This window comes from Aethina tumida, chromosome 5, assembly GCF_024364675.1.
Source record: "Aethina tumida isolate Nest 87 chromosome 5, icAetTumi1.1, whole genome shotgun sequence".
Classification (NCBI taxonomy): domain Eukaryota; kingdom Metazoa; phylum Arthropoda; class Insecta; order Coleoptera; family Nitidulidae; genus Aethina; species Aethina tumida.
The window spans coordinates 18,789,077-18,813,658 of NC_065439.1; the positions used below are offsets into that span (position 1 = coordinate 18,789,077).

Genomic DNA, 24,582 nt, shown 5'->3' on the forward strand with positions numbered 1-24,582 from the left:
ATAAATTAAATATAATAGCCCTATTTATAAAAACTAATAAAAATGTATAAAATTAGAAAAAAAATTCTTTATTTTTCTCTCATCTGTTTGAACTAAAATTAATCCTATTGACATAAACTAAGATATTTATGATTTTATTAATATATAGCAGAGGTGGCCAACCTGAGGCTCTTTGAAGGAATATTTGTGGCTCTCGATAAATGTACCCCTTTTCCCTTTTCATTCCAGAATTATCAAGAGAAGTAAAATAAATGGTCAATTTTTAATATTTAAATTCAATACACATATTTTGTACTTTTCAATAAGTATAATTTTTGTGAACAAATTTTTTTAATACATTGGGGTGGAGCTGGCCACCCCTGATATACAACATTACTTTTCCGTTAAACTATTTGAAAATATCAGTGTAATATATTATGTAACTTGTATAAAATATGTTGTGTATTTCGCTTGTTTGAGAATTCATTAACTAAATGCTTTTTAGTATTTATTATAGATGTGTTAAAAAATAGTCATACTTTTTAGTTGTAAGCAATTGGGATAATAAATTATTATGTGATCATTGGTCACGATTTCACTCTAAGCATATGTCGTGTATTAATTAAAAACCGCTTATTCAGTGAACGACTAAAGATCTACACAAATGTATCATAGTCTAGAATTTTCTTTAACACGAGCTTCATCACAAATCAGAGCAATTACAATACTATATATATAGTATTACAAAATATATATATATATATATATATATATATATATATATATATATATATATATATATATTGTAATTCATTGTCAAATTGCTAAATTGTAGTAAAAGTCTGTTAGTGTAACGATATATACTACTTTGATTATAATAAACAATCAATTTTTTTAGTAAAAATTTATTTATTTAATTTTAAGCAGTAAAATAACATTTATTTAATAAAATTTTTAGTTTTCAGCAGCTAACTGTAAAAAATATCTAAAACTTTAAGGTAATTAAGGTACCTTAATATTAGGATTAAAACTAAGTCTTACATGATATTTAATTTAATAATAAAACTATCTTAGACCTAAATAACACAACAAATGTAAAATTAAATATTTATTATAAGTTTGTACACAAATGTAGTATTCGGAATATTTATATTACAAATACATCAAACAAAGTGCAAATACTGTTAAATTATTGGACAAATATGATAGTTAAGACTGCCAGAAGTTAAATTTGGATGTTCGTTCAGTTTCGAGATACACGTATATGAACAAAATTTAATTGTTTCTTGTTTTTCAAAATATTCTCCATGAAGACTGACACAATTTTTTTTATGTGAACCAATTTTCAAAGCACTTTGCCATCTTATCCCAACATAGTACTTTCAAAACAAGTGTTTAAAAACTTACTAAATTAAGAACTATACGGAGAATATTCCATCAGCAAAAAATAAAATATTATAAATATTATAATTTTATCGTTATGTATTCCATTTCCACTATAATAAAAGTAAATTATTTCAAGTTATAAAATGTCAGTTATTTCAAGTTATTAAAAAAGTCAAATAATTATATTTAATTATATTGTATGGTTCAAATTAATTTAAAGTTTTCGTTTAATATTTAAATTAAATACAACATTTATTTTTAATCAACATACTTTTTTAATATTAACATTTGTAATCAGTTCAATTAAACAAACTTAATAATTCAGTAAATAATTTGAAGTTCTTCAAATATAAAAGAAAATTTCTCTTTTGGTTTTCATTAATCTGAACTAAATTGTTATTATGATTATTATTGAACGAGTCGTGCTGTGTAATTAATAAAATCTATACCAAATTTATTCTAAAAAGTACCAATGTTTAAGATTTATCAGTAATTTTATAATTGAATATTATTTTCCACACTTTAGATATAAAATAAATGTTTGTCCTTTTTTATAGTCCTAAAACCGAATAATATGATATCTGCAATAATGTTCCTACTATATAATTATTTTTAATAGTTATATTAAATATACATTTGTATTAAATAATTTAGAATTTAATGAACAATTTGTACGGTGAACAATATTAATATTAACAAAACGGGTAGCTAATTAACACATTTGTGTTTGAAATCAAAATCATAGTATTTCTCTCAGAATTATTTTATTGTATAAGATTATTTTAATAATTATATAATATATTTTTACAATTAAATTAACCATAAATAAATATTGATTGTTTATTACATTATTATCATTGTTTATTTTATAATTGTAGTTATATTATTAATTTCATAATTATATTGAAACAAAAATGTACTATATTCACACCGACTTCAAAATTTTATTCTAATAATGCAAGGTCGTCAATTAATGCCGACCGCAAATCTTATTTAAAACGCTTTGCAGGTAAATATAAAATTGGAAAAAACTAATACTAAAAACGGCATGCGTATCCACGGCAGTCGCGTTTCGATTCGGAAACCGAACATGATGAACGAAAACGAGCACTCCAAAATTGTCTTAGACCCGAGAAACCCGGTTTGCTGAATGGCCACACTGGGTCTGATGCGGGCACGAATAAACCACCTGTCATTCGGACGAGGTCGACCGCAGTCGACAATTTACGACAGGATTGTTTCAGCGAGCTTTTCAGGATTTTCGTGCAGGAATAAGCTAATATTGCCTGATACAATAGCGGGCTGTTTTATTTTCTTTTTCTCGTTGTTGTTTTTTTATTCAGCCGCCGGCCTCTGTGTAATTTTAATCTTTTGATGACTTAATTAAGTTCTTGCGTTTTAATTAGTGGCAGGTTGAGCTTCAAGCATTTTCGAAATTTCCATGTTGTCATGATGCTTCGTGACAATTATCTTTTGTTAGTCGAGACTCTTTCGGCCTGGCAACAAGTATTTCCCCGTAATTCGTAGAATCCATCAAAACAATTTGATGCGCCATTAATAAACACATTAATCATGTCAAACAAACAAAACTATCTCGTTAGGAACTCGTGAAATTTATAACTTTAGTATCTGCAAAGTTTTCCCGTTTGGAAACCTACAAAGTGAAGTACTTATAGAAAACTTTAAACAACATAAGTTGGAATCTTTTCAGGAATGTACACGTTATCATGAAATTGTACACCTGAAAAGTTTTATCAATCCTTACATTGTTAAAATTTATTTTTATTTTTTAAGGTTATTGTGACTTATTCACTTCTAAATAATTCAATATTGAACTTTTTTTGCAATTTCGGATCAAATTGCCAGCCAAATACCAGAAGAGCATATCCGGCATTGTATGCTTTTCGAGTTTTGCAAGGGAGAGGGTGATCTCTCTGACTCCTATCTTAATCAAGGAGAACAACGACATGCTAAGGGCAGAAGTGGAAGTAAATCCATGTCAAACAATCGAAAAGAAGTCAAACAACCTTAACCAACATAGTCGATCAATGTTCCAGGGACATTTACAGCAGTAGGCTTTTCGAATTTTGTAAGGGAGAGGGTGATCTCTCTGACTCCAATCTTAATCAAGGAGAACAACGACATGCTAAGGGCAGAAATGGAAGCAAATCCATGTCAAACAATCGAAGAGATGTCAAACACTCTTAACCAACATGGTCGATCAATGTTCCAGGGACATTTACAGCAGATTTGGGAAATAAGCAGAGCAGCCGTTTGGGACCCCTACAATCTCTCCGAAGGGAACAAAGCCGACCGACCCATTACATGCAAGATATTGCTTCAACGATGCCATACAGAACCGTTTTTTTGATAGTTTGATCACTGGAGACAAAAAATGGGTCCTATATGATAATCCAAAACGCAAAAGGCAGTGACTCTCTCCAAATGAATCACCACGAATTACTGTGAAGCTGGGTTTACATTCCAAAAAGGTGCCCCTGTGTGTTTGGTGGAGTATTCAGGGAATTGTTAACTTTGAAGTGCTGAAACCTGGACTAACTGTTAATGCAGATCTTTATTGAGAACAATTAGATCAAGTGAACCAATCTTTAGTTGAAAAGTATCTGGTGTTTGTCCATAGAAAAGGCGTCTTTCTGCAACATGACAATGCAAGACCACACTGTGCAAGACGAACACTGGAAGAATTTGACAAATTAGGATTGGCAGTACTGCCTCACCCACCGTACTCACCCGATATTGCACCCTCGGATTTCCATTTATTCCGATCCTTATCACATATTCCTAGTGGCAAAAAAATGAGAATTTGCCAGAGACAGCAAAAGATTGTTGACAATGAAGGTATTTTATTGATTAAAAATAAAGACCTAAATTTATTTGTTTAAATGTTAGAAATAAGTATAAAGTAAAATGTTTTACAACCACACCTCCAAACAAAATTTATGTCATGTAATCCTTTAAAAGACATGTAATTATGTAAACTTTTTAAAAGTAGTGCAAGATTTTCTCATATGTCAAGCGTTAATTCCCCTTAAGAATTGCAACATAATTAACAAAACTCGTGTAGTTATTATTGGTGTAATACATCATGTGGCTTGTTGCAAATGAATAATTAATAAACCATGCTACATAATTATTTTTTGCACACTTGTTATTTATAATTTGTTGTTAAAATGTATATCATCATTACTGCCTGATTGTTATTAATGATTTTTGAATACCTCATGAGCAAATTAGCCAACCATGTGATTTAAAATTTTAAACAACAAGAATATTATTAATGACTTTCGTCTTGGATATCCTGTATGATATCATATTTACTGACTGTTGATAAATGGTCCTACACACGCATTACATAATTAACTGTCCCACGATTTGAGTTCATGTAACCTAATGACATGTTAATTTATAGAACACTGAAACTTAAAACCGACGAAACTTACGACAAAGTTACATTTTCCTGACTCAAGCTTTAATTCATTTAATGTAGGTAAATTCGATTATTGCATCTCTTTCAGTGTCGTACGTTTCGGTTAAAAGGCGCACACAAAAGCCAACCACTCGAATGCAAATGCCAAAGCTAAGATTTACTGATGCGGATGATATTATCATAAACCAATTATTTAAGCAACAAAGGCAGAAACCAGTCTCCGTTATCGCCGTAGACACCAACGACCAACCCCTTTACATTTGTGAGTCGGAGATATTCCACTCCAAATGTGTTTACAGCAACAAGAGAATCTTTATACACTGTAGTAACAACAGATTGAATACGAAGTTTATTCCTTTTCAAGAACGAGTACTGAATTTCACAAATAAATTATTATTTTAATATTTTTATGTTTCTTATTCGACCCATTCCTTTAAAAGCTGGAACAATATTTTTGTTATGATTTTCCCAAATTTAATCCGCCAAATAATGTGTTTGGTTTCCGAAGGGAATATCGGCGATAAAACTTGGTCCATTTAGTCCGATGTTCGACAGCCAGTTACATGTGGTCTTCACCTTCGGGGATAAATGGAATGACCCGCGAGCCAGGTAAATAGCGTGCGGCTCGGGATTTAACAACCGAGTCGGAAAACTGCAAAATCCGTGAAAAGTATCGCTCCAGGAACTCATCCCGAAAACTCATCCATTCATAAGGGGCCGACCGAATTGTGATCGATTCCTTCCGTTCGAACGGATCAAGCAACAAAAACAAATCGAATTGGGATGTTATCGATGAGAACTTAATTAATTGGACGAAAGCATATTTTAATTCATTTTATCTTAACAAATTGCTTTTGTTAATTCGACCGTTAATATTGTTTTAAAAAAGGAGGTTTTTTTGGAAATTTGTTAGATTAAATGCAAAAAAACTTGAACTAAATTATATTACTAAAATGAATAAGAAATTTAATGAATATGAGAAGTCTAATGAATAAATCATTGGAAAGCTGAATTTTAAATTAGTTTATAAATACATGCGCCACCTACCGGACTATTTTGGTACTTGTAGTTAAATTTAGTTGTTGTCGCAGCCCCATTTGTAATGTGAATTGATGTGGATAGATGTCGCGACTTTTTCAAAATATTTTTTATTATATAAATTGAGATTAGGCAAAATATAAACAAACAGATTACTTTAATAACTTTTTTATTCACAACATTAAAATATTTCAAAAATGAAGCAGTATTTAAATGTAATATCACTATGTGTATAATGTTTATTGTTTTTCCTTTTGTTGATAAGACCAGGCGGTTAGATCGAACGAAACAAGTAGATATTGCTAATATCTTATGGTTGAATAAATCAAGCGTTTACCACGAAATCAATAAATAAATAATTAGAAAATCAAAAAAGTAACAGTTCTTGTCAACTATAATCAGACTCAACCTAGAGAAAATAGAATGTGTAAAGAATGTAAAATGTATTTAATAAGATTAACGTAGAGTAAGGACTGGACTGAATAGTATTTCACATAAAAAAGAATTATTTAATACGTTGATGCAAACGGAAAGCTTTTAGAAAGATGAATAAAATTTATGTTCATTAAAGTAGTAAAAAGTATAGTAGATGTTTTTTTATTATTTAATTATGATAATTATGTCATATCCGTTAAGAATCAAAATTAATCAAAAATTGTCTTTTTTATAAACTGAGCAAAGAATATGAAAAGATTAATATTTTTAAAAATGTTTAGAATCATTATAGAAAATGTTTATTACATTAAATTGTAACTATATTTTTTAAGATATCCACATAATAAATTTATGTGCATTTGGAAGAAACTTTTAGATTTTCTTCATTTTTGGCTTTATCTGTTTCCAAATTTTGAAATATTTTAAGAACACCTTGAATATCTTATATAATTCAATTAATAAAATAGATTTGGCTATAATATTTAACATTTTAATACGAATTTATTTTATATTATTTATTACTGAAAATATTTAATTACATTTACAGTAACACCATCTACATGCATAAATAAGTACTAGTAGTTTAATTGAGTAGATTGTAAAGAGATACCTAAATTAAGACGCATAGATGTCATAATTACAAAATACATTATTGTTTAATTGCAATCATTGCATTGCATTTATCATCTGAATTATTTACTAAACTTTGTAACTATATATGGGTAAATAGGAATATTTTTTATCAACAAAACAAAAAAGTGACAAAAATATTTATTGGCAAAACAAAAATAATAAAATTCACTAGTCACATACATTCAGATATGTTTAAAATCTTCCTATAGTCCATTTATCTTCCGATTGTGGGATGTCATCGACTTAATAAAGTTTTTTTTAATAGTTTCCTTTAAGTATAAATTTATTTTTTGCATCAATTTTAATATTAGAATTAATTTATATAAATATAATATGTATATTTAAAATCTAATTAAAAGAATATAAAATTTCTATAAAATCAGAAAAAAGGAAAAATAAAAAAAAATAAAATTTATCAAAAATAATTATATGTAAAATTGTACAAAAATTAAGAAAAATGTAATGAGTTTAAAAAATGTTCCAAAAACGAGAACCCTCCAAAATCTACGCTACTGTATTGAAATAGTATATTCAACTGAATTATAGACATATATTTTAAGATAATACATACCAAATTTTAAAAGGTTACATAAATATGAGGAAAAACCAATGTTTGAAATTTAAATTCGAAAGACTGTATGTTCTTCAGGAGAAACTTTGCATAAAATAATATTTAAATTTTCTTGAATTGGATGTGTTCTCTTTTAGAAACTTCTTGTGTAATTTTCTAAAATAATTCACATCAAATGAAATAGTTAGTATTTAACATTTTAAATTAATATGGTACATTAATGATTACCACTGTATTTCATATTACTTTATTGACAACATTTGATTGTTTAAACTGTGGCGCCACCTACATGTATAAATAAGTAGTTGTAGTCTAATTGAGTAGGTGGCAAAACGGTAACTGAATTGAGACATATAGATGTCATGATTACAAAATATATTATTATATTAAATTTAAAAACACCTCTCATCATTTGTATTGTTTACTAAATTTAAAAACATTTATGAACAAATATCAATATTTATTATAAATAAAAAACCACAAAAAGGAAAATATATTTATTTATCAAAATAATAAAGATCTCACCAGTTTTATTCAGATTTGCTTAAAATCCTACTCTGATCCATTTATCTTCCGATTATGGGATGTCATCGACTTAAATAATTACGGAAAGATTTTTTTAATAGTTGACATTAAATATTCATTTATTTTTTTTTTTCATTATTATTATTATTAGAATTAATTTATCTATATATATATATATTATATTAAAATTACTATACAATAATTAAATATTTAAAATATATAATAAAAATATAAACACAAAATTAGTTTAGACATGAATAATTAAACATTTAATATAATTTTATAAAGAATAAATTTCTTTTTAAAATAAGTAAAGTAATAAGTATGGCAACGACGTTCTCCGCAAATAGTGAAGAAATCGGAGAAATTTAATGTTGTAACATTTAAGTGAATTTATAAAGTAATTATGTAATAATGCGCTTAGTACCTGTGATATTTACATAGAACGGGGCTGGCAAAGCCAACCTTCAAAGGAATATCAATTTATCTTAAGACTAACCAGATTCTCCGATTACAAATTAGTTTAAATTAACGGCGGTATCCCTGGTAATGGCATCGACAAAATAAAAGTAAAAGTCGTTCGGTACGCGAACCGAAAACATCCAATCCCCCCCGTACAGGCAAAAACGTCGCGCGCTTCGTGCTTTCACCGCGCCGGGACGCCACCGTCGCGCACTCTCATTGGTTAATTGGGAATCATCATAGTGGCGGAATCGCGAATGTTTTGAATATTTGGGTAATCGGCGATTATCCAAAAATAAAAGCCACCCGAGACGAGCGAAGTGGCCGCGAAACGTCCAACCGTCCACCCAAAACACCAAGCCGCACCAGGTGCGGCGTCATTTTGGGCGCAACTCGTTCCCGGGGCGTGTGGAGGCAAAGCGTACGTGACAATGGCCGTGCAGATACGGTCCCACTTGGCCAGGAATCGGTCGTCGAGCGGCAAACCGTGGCTGTGAGACGCAACATCGACGTGTCAGTGCGGCCGCGGCGTACATTTCGGCTAAAATACAGTGCAGTTTTTGTTTGGGCAGGGAAAGTTCAGTTTGTTTTGTGTGGTACACGGTGTTCACGGGAACAACCTATGGATTAACCAGCTCGAGCGGGTAAGCTATGCGACACTACGCCCTGGCGTTACAATCTAGATGCTGTTCGGTGCTGTGTTTTTGTGGTTTTCCCTTTTGTCGGGCACGGGAAGTCGCGTAAATGCTCATTGGAATTTTGACGTTTGTCATTGCAGTCGTCACAGTTAAGAGAACAGTTGTTTTAGACTATTCGGACAAACAATCCAATAGTAAGTACGCCAGTTTTTTGTTGCCAGCAAAAAACCTTTCGTTGTATCTTTTATAATTTATTAAAAAGCCCAACTCAACCGAGTGTTACGACAGTTAGGTTAGTTCGTTGGTATTTTTAGCAGCCGCCACACAACAACATTCTCTAAACGTCGGAATGTAATTACAAACAGTACAAAGCGTTTCGGTTGCGCAATATTCCCGTCCGAGTTTCGGTTGGGGCTATTGTGACGGGCTGGTGAAAAATCCTTCGATCGGGACGGACGGCGGGTAAACGTCCGACCCGCTTCTCTCCTTCTCGTGCCCAAGATTTCTGTTGTGTGCGGTTTCGGTTCTGCTGCGTTGTCGGCTCGCTCGGCTCCCCCGTTCAGGTGGGCCCCCCCAAAGCATGCCGCTTTTCCGTTTGTTTTTGTGTCGGTATTTACTGGGCCGTTGTCATGGCAACTGTCATCGGACGACGTTTGACATAACCTAGATTTTTGAGTGTTTTTGTCACGGCGGGTTCGATAACCGTGGCCAAGTCGATATTTGCGATCGATATGTGCGAACAGATGGATCGCGATCGATTCAGGTGCAAGGATGGTCCGTGCCTGAGCCCACACCGGTGTGACTCACGGCTTGAAAAGGTCGATTTTTGGGCATGTCGAGTTGTTTTCGTTCTATTTGTGTACAGTGCTGGTTGCGAAATCAAAATAAACAATTGGTTTATTTTCCGTTGGGAAGGTTTCGTCAGTACCTCGATTCAGAGCTCGATTCGTTTAATTAATGTTTATATTTTTACGATAACGGATTGATTAACCAAGGACTTGTTAACTGCTGACTGCAATAAATGTGATATTGAATTGAAAAAATAAGCCATAAGCTAAATTGGTTGAAGTGGCAACATCGGCGTACAATATGTGCAACATATGTTGCGACGTTGCCGTTCTGGTGACTAGTGGAGTAACAATTTTGTTGTGATGACATTTTAATCTTTGTTAAACGAAACGTCGAACAAAAATTTAAAGTTGGACTTGCTCTGTTCTAATATGTATTTATCGTTTGTGCATAAACACTATTAGATATTATAACTTTCATAATTTACTATTATTGACGTCACTTCTGATTATATGGAAGTTTATAATATGATGTGATATTATTCACTAAAAAGATTCTTTAGAAATTATAAAAAACAATTCTATTAAATTATTACCATTAATGAATTTTCCGTTTGCGTGTCAACAAATATCTGTGTGGATTTTAATTGGATTTTACGTGATGTTGAAAAATTTCCAGTTGTTTTAGATAAAGCTTGTCGCCAATAAAGATTAAACAGTTTAAAAAAAAAACGGAAAAAGTAGATAAATATTTTTGTCGAGTTTTAAAATTGGAAATAAAACATTAATTTTTCATATATTTTCAGTTTTATTACTTAAATTTGTATAAACGAAATATAATAAGGTATTCGTCTGGTTTAAATAAAGTACAAGTATTAAATAGATTTATTTTCTAACATACAGGTTGTCAGGAAATGATATGCAAAAACTAAGGATATAAAATACTAAAATAAATGTCCAAGGTTCCTGTAATGTGTTTCTGAAAATAAGTAAAATCGTCATCAACAAATAGTTTTAATTAGGATAGGATGTAAAACTATCTTAAAAAATTTGGATTGTAATATATATTATACAGTACAAAAAGAGTTTGATCCATCTGAATCCTGAAAGAGACATCATGTGAAATAGAGACAGTAATTCTCCCACTATGGGACAGACTTCTACTGTCTCTACCCTCTAAATTCAGACGGGTCAAACGTTTTTCCTACTGTATATATTTTTTTGTAATAACTCTCATTTAGTTTAAACAGAAAACAAGTACTATATATGTTTATTTCCCGACATACAGGTTGCCTGGAAATGCAAAAAATTAAGAATATTAACTAAAATAAATGGCTGAGGTTACTGTAATAAGTAAAATCTTTATCTACAGATTGTTTTAATTAAAAATTGTCTTAAACATTTTGAACATAAAAAGATGTTATTAAACTAATTTTTTATTATTATGCCTCATTATTTAATGACAAATTTCATGAATGACAATATTTTTTAACACCAAATGTAACAGAAAAATGTTTAAAATTAATATTTGTTGTTGTCAATTAAATTTTGCCAAATGCCCAGTACCATATGGAAACATTTTTTTATGATGATGATATCTCATTTGAAAGATATTTTTATTGTGTACCTACATAATGCAATTTTGCTGACTAAAATACCAATGAGTAATAGCAAAGTTGATTCATGTAAGAAACTGCAAGATTCTTATAAAAAATGGATCCTAACATTGAGGTAAAAACTAAAATTACATTTTTTTAACAGTGGCTAATTGGAGGACTATGGTAATATAATAATAATTTAGCACACTGTCATCCAATTAAGTAGAGTTAAAAATTATTATTATGATTTTATTTTTTTATCTCATTCACTCTTAGACTTATTCACTTACAATTTTTTAACTCCTCTTAATTAGATGACAGTAATGTACAGGATGTCCCTAATTGACTGATTTTAACTGTTGATTTTTTAAAATGTTCGTTGTCACAAATTACCAAAATTTGATCGTTTTTGGAATATTTACAAAAACTAACATTTATGAGATTTTGAAAAAATGTAACTTTTTTCATTAAAAAAATGGATTGGAAAATGGAGGTTAATATTTACATAACAAAAGACAGTATTTTGGTGGCTTCTATTGACTTTTTGTGACCACACTGTATATTTTTGAAAAATTTGTTTTTCTAACTTTTTGTAGACATATTTATATCTTCCCAATTTGTAAATGAAACAGTACTAATTTGGTATATAAGAAATAATGTGCTTTTAAATGCTGTAAAAGTGGTTGTTATTCCAATTTTTGAAATCAATTAACGTGGTGCTGTCCTCTTTAACTAATTATTTTTTCTAAGCCATTGATCAATCATATTATTTATAGTTTGGCAACGTAGGGGATGAAACCCGTATCAAAAGTTATCGGGGTACTATTTTTAAAACGTTCATTTTGTCTAAACGACGATAAACGAGTAACATTCCATTGACCTATGACAACGATTCTAACAATAAAACGTTCTCGCTGCGCGAACCGTCGGCCGATGAACACACACACTCACACAGACACAGTCACTCGCAGCATCCACCCAGTCCGAGCCGCGGCCCGAATCGGAAGAAAAAAATTGTGTGCCGCGCTCGCCTAGTGACACTCGCATGATGGATCACGGGGATCGTGGCAACGGTGCGCATCCCCCTGATGCCGGTTCTCCGGCGTTGTTGTCCGCTCCTTCGGTTTGGCGGGCCGTGCGCTTTATCGACGAACATTCCATTTTGCCGGTTGCCACACTGGCCGGAATCAATCGGGATTCTTTTTCGCATTACGGTTCCCCCCTTGGTCGGTCGTGTTACTTTGGTTTTGGGGGGACGAAGTGCGACACACGCACACACACACACACTGGCTCATAAGGCGGTGTGAATCAGCTTTTATAAATAACGGTTGGAAAATTGAACGGGTCGGAATATTGTACATTTTATTTGCATCGGACAGAGTTGGAGTCGTGTTTATTTATAACCGGTGGCCGCGGTGTCGGTTTCCGCGTAAAATTGTCGGCAATTAATGTTTTATGTCCGGCCGTTGTGGGGCACGACGGTTTTGACTTTACGTGCCGGACGGGTGCCGTATGGAATGTTTCAAAATGTAACTAAACTAGTTTCATAACTTGTCCGCCCGCGGGCGGTTCAATGCACATGTGTCGGGTTCTGCGATGGTTCGCGAAAATGTCATAGTTTTTTACTACAATTGTACATTATAATTATGTTTATTATGATCAATTTTATTTCTTTTTGTTATAATGGATACCGAAAAAAGTACTACATAAAATTTTTATGAATGTTTATGATTTTATGTGAAAAATATGTAAATATCCAGTGGCGTGCGTAAAGCCACCATAAACGAAGAGTATATTCAGGGTATTCCATAACTTAACCCAAATTTTAACTCCTCCTATATTCTTTTCAAAAACAACCCAATTTCTTGGAGAATCCTAACATTGAGATAAAAACTACAATTACATTTTTTTCTTTAACAGTGGCTAATTGGAGGACTGTGATAATATAATAATAATTTAGCACACTGTCATCCAATTAAGTAGAGTTAAAAATTATTATTATAATTTTATTTTTTTATTTCATTCACTCTTGGGCTCATTCATTTACAATTTTTTTAACTCCTCTTAATTAGATGACAGTGACAATGTACAGGATGTCCCAAATTGGCGGGTTTTAACTGTTGATTTTTTAAAATGTTCATTGCCACAAATTATCAAAATTTCATCGTTTTTGGAATATCTACAAAAACTAACATTTGTGAGAAAACGGCAAAAACTTTCTTTAGACACATTTATCTAATAACTTATACTGCAGATTGTCTAAAATATGTGTGTACTATGTGTGTATATTAAAATGAGATCTGATACAGGTAAATGGTATGGAGAGAAGAGAATTTTGGCATATTTTTTACTTTTCGGTCACTTCCTGATTCACCAGAAATGGTTCCGTTTTTAATATTGCCTCTAGGTGGACGTGATCAGACGCAAACTAATTTAAGGTGATGCCAGAAAATTACAATCGCCAAAATTTAGTGATTAGTTTGACATATAGGAATAAGATAGAATAGTTGTCAAAATTACATTTTCAAGTCTAACTGTTTGATGAATTTAACAATACTAATTTATTTGCGATTGAATTAAAAATAACCTCATAATTTAAATTATTACTAAGCGAAAAACTGCATAATAAATGGCTCTAATAAAATCAAGTGGGCGTATTTTTTTTAATATCACAGTCTTATCGAAAATTGTCTCAGTTATTCAAAAATGTAAAAATATACAGGGTATTCCATTTAAAAATTTGAAAACGGAATCATTTCAGGTGAAACCGGAAGTGGAAAATATTCGAAAACTCTTCTATGTCTATACCATTTGCCTATATTTTGTTAATATTCATATTCATGTATAAGAAATGCTTATATCAATCGAAAGGTTTTTTTTAATATTCAATATATCGATGTTTTAAGATGTACAAAATTAAATTTAAACAACACTGTGTAAAATTTGAGAGTACTAATAGTGGCTTTTTATAGGATGGTCTTTCGTTAACATGTATGCCAAAAATGAATATTCAGCACCAAAATTGGTGGCTTTACAGACATTTTTTAGTTAGATTATCAATCTGTCAGAATTTTTGGAAAAAAATCTCATAAACTGTTTGGTTTAGGTATTAGTTGTAGACATTTTATTTACAATTATATGTAGAACTATAAAATCAAAAAATATACATTCCATTGAAAATGACAAAGTTTATGTTACTTCCATATTTTAGCTATAACTCATTTATTTAAAGTATATTGTTAAAATGATATCAATTTAATTATTCAAACTGAGCTGGACAAAAATATAACAACCTTAGTTTTTAATTATTAAATCTGTGTTATTTAATTTAACACTAAATAAAATCCTTTTTGTTTTATAATTTTGACCCATTCATGTAGCATAGACTCGACATTTTCACAATATAATTCAAATTTGTTGTATACGTTTAAATTTGTATATATTTTATCGAATTTGGTTGTAAACGAGATCCCCCATGTTTTCTATAAGGGTTAAATAAATAAAAAATGTATGTAGTTCGTTAAAGAATAAGTTTAAATTGACCATCTGACACAACAATATTAGAAAACAGTAAATTTATTTATACTGATATCCAATTCACGCAGTACAATTCATGTTATTAATACATTTATAAGTTGTTTTAATTATGTCCACTACTATGTTATTGGATTATTTAGAAATGTTAATAAACATTCAGTATACCCTTACATATATTTTTTTTCTCCTCTCTTATAATAAAATAATTAGTAACAAGTAAATATATGGTATATCTTTGTATTATTCAATCATAAACTAGAAATTGTTGTTGAAGTAGTTTGCGTCGTTCACACTCATATTTACATTTAAAAATTGTTCATACATTACATTATAACCAGGAAATAACAATATTGAGTTTGCCTGTCGTATCGATCAAACCTCGCAATTATATCCAGTCCCAATCTTATTTACACACCATATTTTCTATCTTGCGTGAACTGTAAACACGTCCTTATTTACCCACACCAGAATATTTCGCCGAGTCAGGTTCATTTCGCAGAATTAAATAAATTCGAGTCCATCCAAACGAAATATAAAATGCGTGCCGTGCAAAACGAGGATAAACAAACGACTGATGTACTTTCGTCCTTGTTCCCTCGTTCGCTGCCTAATCAATATTTATTTCGTGCGTCGAAATATTTTCCAATACTGACCTGCCCCAAGGCGCACATCGATAACGTGTAAACCCATTTATATAAACAATGCGTGTAATTATGTGTGCCATTTTTCCCAGGCATTTTCCAGCCGCGAGCCTTGAATGTGTAACATTGCACTTTCTATGGTTTACAACGTGTTACGCCGATCCGGACCTGCGTCCGGCATGATAATAAAATGTGTATATTTATAGTTTAAAATAAACTGAACAAATGGAAAATCAATACGGCTCTGCGGGGTTATCGGTCATATTTTGGTCATTCTTTTAGTTATTTTGTTGAGTTGCTAAAAAACTTTGTCATGGATGGTATTGTTTTGTATATGACAGTATTACTTTACATTTTTGGTAAACTATTTGTTAATATTTATTGTATGTATAAGAAATGCTTATATCAATATGGCTCTACGGGGGTATCGGTCATATTTTGGTCATTCTTTTAGTTAGTTTTGTTGAGTTGCTAAAAAAGTTTTTTATGAGAAGTACTTATAAAACCAGTGCACCCATGTACGACTCGGTACACCTGTATTATATTCATATATTTTAGTGGGGTACTATATTTACGAATACTGCTTTATTTATTTTTAATATATCTGGAATTTTATCAGAAATGTGGATAAGATAATTTAATATAACAAATTATTTGTGAATAATTTTAATATAAATTGTGAATATTATTAATTTACCTGATCTCTCCAGAAGCTATACTCCATTCAAACTAGGTATAGAGTAATAAACAAATTTAGTTGCGTGATTATAGGTGGCTCATGTTGATACCCACTTCATACTTAAATTTTGCCAGGGCAGTATTCAGGCATAAAGAGTATCTTGCCATTCCGGTTACATATTTATTTAAATTATTATTATTATTATTTATTTAAAGCTACGGTAAATAACATCAATTAAAATTTATCTAAAAATATTTTTAGGGTATAGCTTGTTTTAAATGCGGCACTGTTGACAATTACATATACTGTCCGTTAATAGCGCATGACTATTGTTTACTTCACTCCGTACCTTATATGAATACACTGTACTATTAGAGTTGTAACCAAGTTGGAACATTGAATATTATGACATATTTGAATAATAGAAATAGACGATTTATAGACAAGACAATTTTTTTAAAATTCGCTTGTACTCAATTGCATAGACAATATTTTAATTTTATTTTAATATGATAAAAATCAAGAAAACAGTAGTTTTATATTGAAAAAGTTTAACTTTTAAAGTTTAATAATATTCTAAAATTAAATTTGAATTATGTCTGTCATTCGTGTCTGAATTTTGTGATGAACCAGATTATAAATAAATAAGTGATTGTGCTAATAGTTAACAAAAATAGTTATACTCCATTAACATAAGTAATTAAGTAATGGTTTCATACAGATGGCATTTAAGTTGAAAATGCAATATTTTTTAAAAAACCATAAGTGTAAATATAATATTATTATAGTCAGAGAAAAAAGTTACCCAATATATATTGTGGCCTATAAAAAACTGATTTATTAGAGGTATATAGAGAACTCAAATATATATTTCATTTTAATGTTTTCTAAAGCTTGATGCTTTTTATATTTTGCATTTTGCAATTTCCATCTTTTTTTTTTTTTGACGATAATTTATTCTTTATTATTCATAAACTTTGAAATTTTAATTTTATTAATATCGTTACAAGTTATAGTATACTCTTAATTAAAATGAATGAAACGATTCCATAAACAATATATTTATAATATAAAAAATATAATAAAATTTGTAGTGACAATGGTAATATTTTCAAAAAATGGTGGTCAAAAAATGATATTTCTATTCTAATGAATCAAATAACTCCTTTATTCTTTTAGTGCCATACATACACCACTAAGTCTTTAAGTATGTTTCATAAATCACTTTGGCCTTTCAGAAATAAAATTTTCACTTAAAATCATTTTGATACATATTATAGTAAATCAAATTATATGGTGCCTAAATCCTAATCCGAACTACTTAAATTTAAATAAACCACCATAATTTTGTGATCATAAACACTGAATTACTGGGCACATTTAGTTAATCAGCCATATTCGTTCCAGGTAGTACAGAGATGAAATGTTCGAGAGGACATCAAACGCAGTTCAGAACGGTTCAAGGAAGGAATTTGATTACGTCGAACAGCAGGCAAGTTCTTTGCGGAGAAAAAAAACCGGCACGGTGGAGAGCAGCGTCTTTGCCAATCCACGAATTAACGCGGTGTTGATTGATGACGGTGTCCTCCCCCTCGATCGATTGATCAAACTTGCTCTAGACCATGTACCGAATGGCAATTTACTTGTTTACGTTAGATAAATACAGTTTGCTGATTAGAAGAAAAATAGATACTGTAAAGGATATGTGTGTCGTTCAAACAAATCGTAATCTGAATCGATGTGGAGGGAATGGCTTGAAAAACGTGTTGGAAACAATATAAAAACCACTTCACGTATTTGTTTGGATTTGATTGTGGTGTAATTTAAAGTATGTCCCGCTGTTTGCAAGATATTTCGGCGCGTTTGTTAAACAAGATTTTCAAGGTCTTGAGATATTTCGTAACCAGTAACGTGTCGTAAACTCGCGGCCGGTGAAGTAACTCAAAATTCGCACATTGGATACAATTGCATTGCTGGTCAGTGTTTTTAGCATGATTAGGATGTTTGCATTCGTTGTTTGATTACTCGAAACGAAAATATATCGTTGAATTGTCCTTGGTCGTAATTGCAATGATTGTGTACTCTTACATAAATTAGAAAGTTAAATACCCTCACCTTTTTTTCCATTTTAGTAGACTGATATTAATTAAAAAATGTGAGACACAAGTACACCCTCCAGTCTCCATCCCTTAGATCCCCAACTAATCATTCGATGTTTACAGATGGGGGAGCGGCGATGACACGCAAGACGCGAACCCGGAGACCGCGTGTCCAGTCGCTGCAGTCGGGATACTGTGAGATCTGTCACATACCTTACAACAGCATCGAGGATCACATCCAGTCCAAACGCCATCAGAAGCTGATCGGCGAGGATGCCGGCTACATCGCCATCAATGGATTCCTCAATCCGGACGCCAACATCGGGAGGTTCCTGAATCTGAACATTGATACCACCCTAGGTAAACGACCTTCGAAACATCTAATAAGCAAGTTTTAATGACCTTTTTAATTACAGCCAATGGCACGTTAGAAGGCGACCTATCGCCACGACTCCGCCGCAGGAATATGCGCACGCGCGCAGCCTCGGTAATAAGCGAACGGCCGCCCGTCAAGCCTTCGCCTCTATCGCCCGCCCACAGCGAGATCATTGTGGGTCACCACCACCTGCGCTCGCGCAGGAACATCAACTACATGACGCCGCCCCTCGACGATGACAGTCTGACAGAGGCGGATAAAGCAGAATTGTCGCCTCCGCCGCCTCCTCCAGTCACCGCCCCACCCACGCCACCACCGGCTGAGACCGCCAACCGGGAGTTGAGGTCTAGTGCCAGAGTGCAAGCGGTAATACTCTATTCTGTCCCATTTGTTGCCTATATTAACTTGTGCATTTTACAGAAACTGATCGAGAGCCAGGAGAAGCACGATGAGGTATGGAACTCAGGAAGACCGAAGCGGTCGTGTATCAGCCGACAAAGGCGCACCTCCACCGACGAGCGACTGCTGGCGGAAAACGCGAAAACGTACTACAAGGTGGAGGTACTGTCTTCTAAGCTGCGACAATCCCAAACGAGGGAACTGGAAATATCAAAGCAATGCAGCAAAGGAGAGGACGAGAAGGAAAAGGGCCTGATCGTTAAGTTTAAGAAGTTGAGAAATTCCGAGCTGGTACAGCTCAACAACGAAGCAACCAATTTCCTCTTCCCCACAAAAAAGGAAGAATCCAGCGAGGAGGACGAAGGGGACCCGGATGCGGACGGTGCGAACACGACCGCAAGCACGGGTAAGATCAACGACAGCACGTTGCTGATGTCGAGTGAGGAGGAGGAACTTAAGTCGCCGGCTAAAGTAAAAGTGGAAGACGACGCGTCAATGGACAGCGTGAGCTCCGATGGAAAGAAGCTGAAGAAGAAGAGACGGACTCACGCCGAGGCCTTTATCATGGACAACCACAAGTATTACAAGTTCGAGATGCCGGGAAGCAGGTTAGAACAACAATCATTACGCATGTTCATTGGATGTTTGTAGAGAGAATGAGATTTTATCATTATTGTAGATGTTTGTTTCACCACCATCTCTCCTCCCCGATGCTAAATTTACTCAAGTTCTTGCAGGTTGAGGTACCAGGGCACGTTTATGCCGCCCTCAGGCGGTGAAGCTAAAACTCCGCGAAGTAACGGTGACTTGCCATCGACGGAGACGAAAGTGGAAAAGGAGGATGTAGAGGAGGAGAAACCTCCCGAGAAGAAGAAACGGCTGTGTCTTTCCGACTACAAATTTTCCTTTGAAAGAGTACCTCGGAACGAACAGTGGTACGATACCTTTAGGCGACAAGACACGGGAGAAATGCGGTATCCTTATTACAGTGATTGTAAGTAATTGGAAACGAATTTGGGCTTGTAAATAATTAGATTTTCTTGTTTAGTTTTCTGGGACTCGTTCATATTACCATACCAGATGGGCCCCATTCCGCCTTTGGACCCGAAAAAGTGCCTCCGCTATTACAGCCACATAAAACAGCTTTTAGCCGACCCGCCTTCATCATCCTGCACATCGGGCGGCTGCACGACGCCCGACCCTTCGGCGGCGAATTCCACGTCGTCCCTAAAGGATGGCGATTGCCAAGATGAGGATAGTAAGACGAGCATGGCCACGACCAGTTCGTCAAGTACAACGGACGATGTAGAGCAACCGACAAAGAAGCGAAGTAGAAGGAACACGACAGGAGTGACACAAACCGTAGGGAGAAATCCCCGAAAAAGTCCTAGGCAGCACGCCTCAACCCTGGCGATACTCAGCAGTATTATTCAACAACGGAAGAGAAAGTCTAAAAGTGTGGAAAAGCAGTTACCGGTCATCGACGAGGAGGTTAGGAAAAGTCCATCACCAGTACCTCCACCCCCAGAAGAGGTGCCCAAAGTGGAGAGGAGGGAAGAGTCGCCCAGGAAGCGGCAGCAAAAAGTCATCGTGTGTTCCAGAAAACCTCGTGCGGCCAGGCGGAAACCTGTAGTGAAGGTGGACTATAATTTGATAGCCAGCAAGATCGAGGATGAGATCAACACGACGTTGGAGGAGGATGAGAACTTTGAAGAGATTGACATTGAACCAGACAGTATTGACATTAAGGATGACCGCGTGAACGCCATGGACATCCTCTCACTTTACGACGCTGCCTTAGAGAAAGAAGACGAGCGCACCACCAGGCGATTCTTCAATGGCACGCCGGGCAGGAAGCCGGGTCGACGGAAGAAAAAGAACAACAAAACCGGGTGGCCGAATAAGAATCGGCGCCAACTTAAGCGCGAGTTCACCGAGGTCAACGTCAAAGAGGACGAGGAGGAGGAAGGGGAGGGCCAGGGCGACGAAAACAGCGCGGTGGATTCGGGTAGCGAAAAGGACTCGGCCGACGAGGAGGACGCGCATTCGACTGATAGTATTAAAAAGCCTGCCGGTGCGAAGTGTGACGAAACGAGTGGCGGTGAAATTGCGGACGCTAATGTGGAGAACGCGGCGGTGGCGGCGACCGATGACTGTGATGACGACAGGGTAGAAGCGGAGCACGCGAAAGAAACTAAAGAGACAAATGAAGTGACTCAAGTGGACGCCGTTCAGTACCAACCGTACGTGTGTGTCCAGAAGTTGGCCAGCGACAAAATAACGAAGGACAAGACGTCGCCGAAGCGGACGACGAGCAGGCGGCAGAGGCGAATGCCTGGTTCTCCCAAATCGCCGAGGATGTTGCGTAAACCGCGTGGACGGTGGTATAGGGAGAGATAAAAGTGACGGCGCGCAGTTCCGGCCTCGTGATCCAACACAGTTTGCGATTCGGTTTGTGCTGTTGATGTATGGATGCAGTTCTTATTTGAGTTGATAAATCTGGAATTTATTATTAGTTCGGCACTGTTTTTGGGCATCAGACATGTTACGTTATGTCGCTTTTCCACATATTGTTGATTTTGTTCATTGCACTTGTATTTTAGTAACGTTATGTTGTTTAACATTAAACTAAATTTATCATAATATAATGGTGTGGCTGAAAACATGCGTATAATGAGAAAAGTTTAAACTGTGTTGGATTTACGAGTGCAAAAATGAATGTGCCATTCCTTAACAGTTTTTTCATGTTGAATACGTTAATCTTCGGGTTTTTTTGATGTTTTTTCTTGCGAAAATTTGTTAATTGAGTTTTTGTTGTACCTATTTGTCAGTTTGTTTGAGAAATTTGTTAATGAATGGATTCTAGTATATATTATTTATTTATCTTATATATGTCTCTTATTTTAGAGATTGAATTCGAATATTTTGTACCAAAACTATATATTTTAATTTTATATTGATAAAACTATATTATTTTGTAAATGGATCGAATAGTGCGGCAAAGTTTACTAGAAACTATTTTTTATTTGTACATAAATATGATAAATTCTGTGTTAAACCAGTTTGCAGCACTGTTCTATCCCAAAAATTATATCTGTTCCAGAACAAAGCATTTTTTTAATAAAATCATTGTTTAATATTTTATATTTCATTCAAACAAACCTTCTCTTTTAATATTTTTATTGAACAAATTAAATATTAGTACACTATACTCTAATAATACCCCAAATTATAGTTTCTATCTTAGATATATCCTAATTACTTTTATGAATTAATCAATATTATGAGTAACGGCTCTAGAATACTATTTTTTAATTTAAATTTAGACTTGATTTAATATTTTAGAAACAAATTAAATAGTAGAAGTGGAATTAATTCTTATGAATAATTCTAATAACTAAATTATTTAAAAAAAAAATTAAAAATATTAGTTTAATATTGCTATTGAAGGTTTAAATAGTAAAGGTGAAATTAAGTCTATATCTATATTATATATCTAAATTACTAAACTATATTTAACTAACTAAAACTAAATTATATTTTATGTCTTAAATATCTACCTACTATAAATTACTACTATACTATAACTCTAATTAAATAATGCTAAACCACTATAAAATTTACTCTATGTAACTTAACTAATTATTACTTTTATTTTAAACTAAATACTAAATTATAAGCCGTTACGAATTATAGCTAAAGAATTATTTAAGATACTCGGTTTCATAAAGTTGTGACATATTACGCTTTGCTTTATTTTTACCAGTTTTGTTGGCAGTCTTCATTACCAGACTGTAAGTCCACAATCTCTCAATCAAAGACATTTCTACAGCTTTTTTAGCATGCTGAATCGCCCTGTAAACTTTGTGTTTCTGTTCTGCATATTGCTTTTCAAGTGGAATCCTCGATAAGTTGGACTTGAACGGCATCAACATCTCCGGTATGAGCCATGCCTGTTTCTCAATCGAACGTGAGTTGAAGAAGGTCACGTTGTACATAATCTACAAAAAAAAAGTCAGTTACCTAACATATAATGATTGAAATACGAATCTTACAGGAACGTCGTCGTCTTCGTTTTCCAACGCAAAATATACTCCATAGAGGGGATCATCGTCAACCATGGCGGGCCACCATGGGTATCCCTCTTGTTTAGCCCAGACGATGCTGCCAGCATTGTATAGATTGCTAATTAATAGCTTCTGGATGCTCATGGAAATGCTCTGTTCCGGCACGTCGCACGTGTTGTGAGTGACATCGGGATTCATGTGGCAGTACCAAAACTCGGGCAAGTCCAGCGGGTCCTTGCAGTCGGGCAAGTATCTAGACTTGTTGCATTTGTCGCACGTAACATATAAACCGACGTCATGAGTCAATTTGAGCCAACGCTTGCGTTCACCAATCGACTTAGGCAATACTTCGGTGTTAACAGTATTGTCCTCTGGCAATTCGCAGAGCGAACCTTCGTATCTTGTACGTCTTTTTGGCAACGTTCTTGTAACTGTGCCTTGACTAATGACGACTTTTTCGATATCATTTGTCGTCGACAATTGAGATTTGTTTTGACTCAATTGTGAAGTTTCAAGCTTATTAGGCTTGGCTTTCTTTGATTTACGTTGAGGCTTCGGTTTAGGGCCCCTTTTTTTAGGTTTGACAGATTTTGAATTTTTGTCCCCAGATTCTTCAGTTTGTTCAGTCGGTTGAGATAATTTCAGAGTAGATTCTCTAGCAACTGTATTTTTAGGTGAGGTCGAGTTTCCTGCACCTTCCTGTTTTAAAGAGTCGCCTTCGGATTCCTTTTCAAAGAGGAGCGACAAGCTCTCCAATACCTCAAAGTCTTTTGCAAGATCTTGCTGAGAGGTGTTCATAAATTCGATATATGCATCTCTGACCTTTGGGTCTTTCAAATTAACATTCACGTTACGATTTTTGTAACTGTGGCGATACGAATTTTCCGAAACGCTTCCAGAATATTCCGAATCGTAATTTGAATCTGTCTCATAGCTGTTGGGGGAATTTACTTCAAAATGTTTTTTATTCGGCATTTTATCATAGGTTTGGTCTAGAAGACTGACGGAGAAATTCTCCAAGGACTTTAAATCGTATTCAAGTTCTGACTGTGGTGAAGCCATTGATGTGATATAGGTGTCCTTGACTATAGGATTATTTAGTGAAATACTCGATGAGGGACTCACCATTGTATCTGAGAGTACTCCTTCATCCTCACGGTTCTTCTTAGTCGTTGTTTTTGGTACTTTCGGCGTTTTGAAATCAGTTTTTTGCCTTTTTAACGCAGTTTTCCGCAAGAACGGCATTTTCGCAAAGATGGAGGACAACAACTAATAACTGTGGT

General features: G+C 33.8%; 1 protein-coding gene across 5 annotated transcripts; it reads left to right on the top strand.

Annotated features, from left to right (window-relative positions):
• Positions 1–8,469: 8,469 nt before the first annotated feature.
• On the top strand, positions 8,470–22,371 carry LOC109607531 (protein chiffon). 5 transcript variants are annotated; one of them, XM_049967349.1, is made up of 7 exons: positions 8,471–9,121; positions 17,766–17,850; positions 18,581–18,817; positions 18,874–19,199; positions 19,254–19,840; positions 19,961–20,226; positions 20,281–22,371. In XM_049967349.1, the coding sequence occupies exons 3-7, from the start codon at positions 18,595–18,597 to the stop codon at positions 21,630–21,632; spliced, it is 2,754 nt and encodes a 917-aa protein (XP_049823306.1). In that variant the 5' UTR covers positions 8,471–9,121; positions 17,766–17,850; positions 18,581–18,594; the 3' UTR covers positions 21,633–22,371. The 5 variants fall into 5 exon arrangements, with proteins under 5 accessions (XP_049823308.1, XP_049823306.1, XP_049823310.1 ...); XM_049967353.1 differs by having other exon boundaries at positions 19,970–20,226; XM_049967350.1 differs by lacking the exon at positions 8,471–9,121 and adding an exon at positions 9,143–9,309.
• The last annotated feature ends 2,211 nt before the right edge of the window (positions 22,372–24,582 follow it).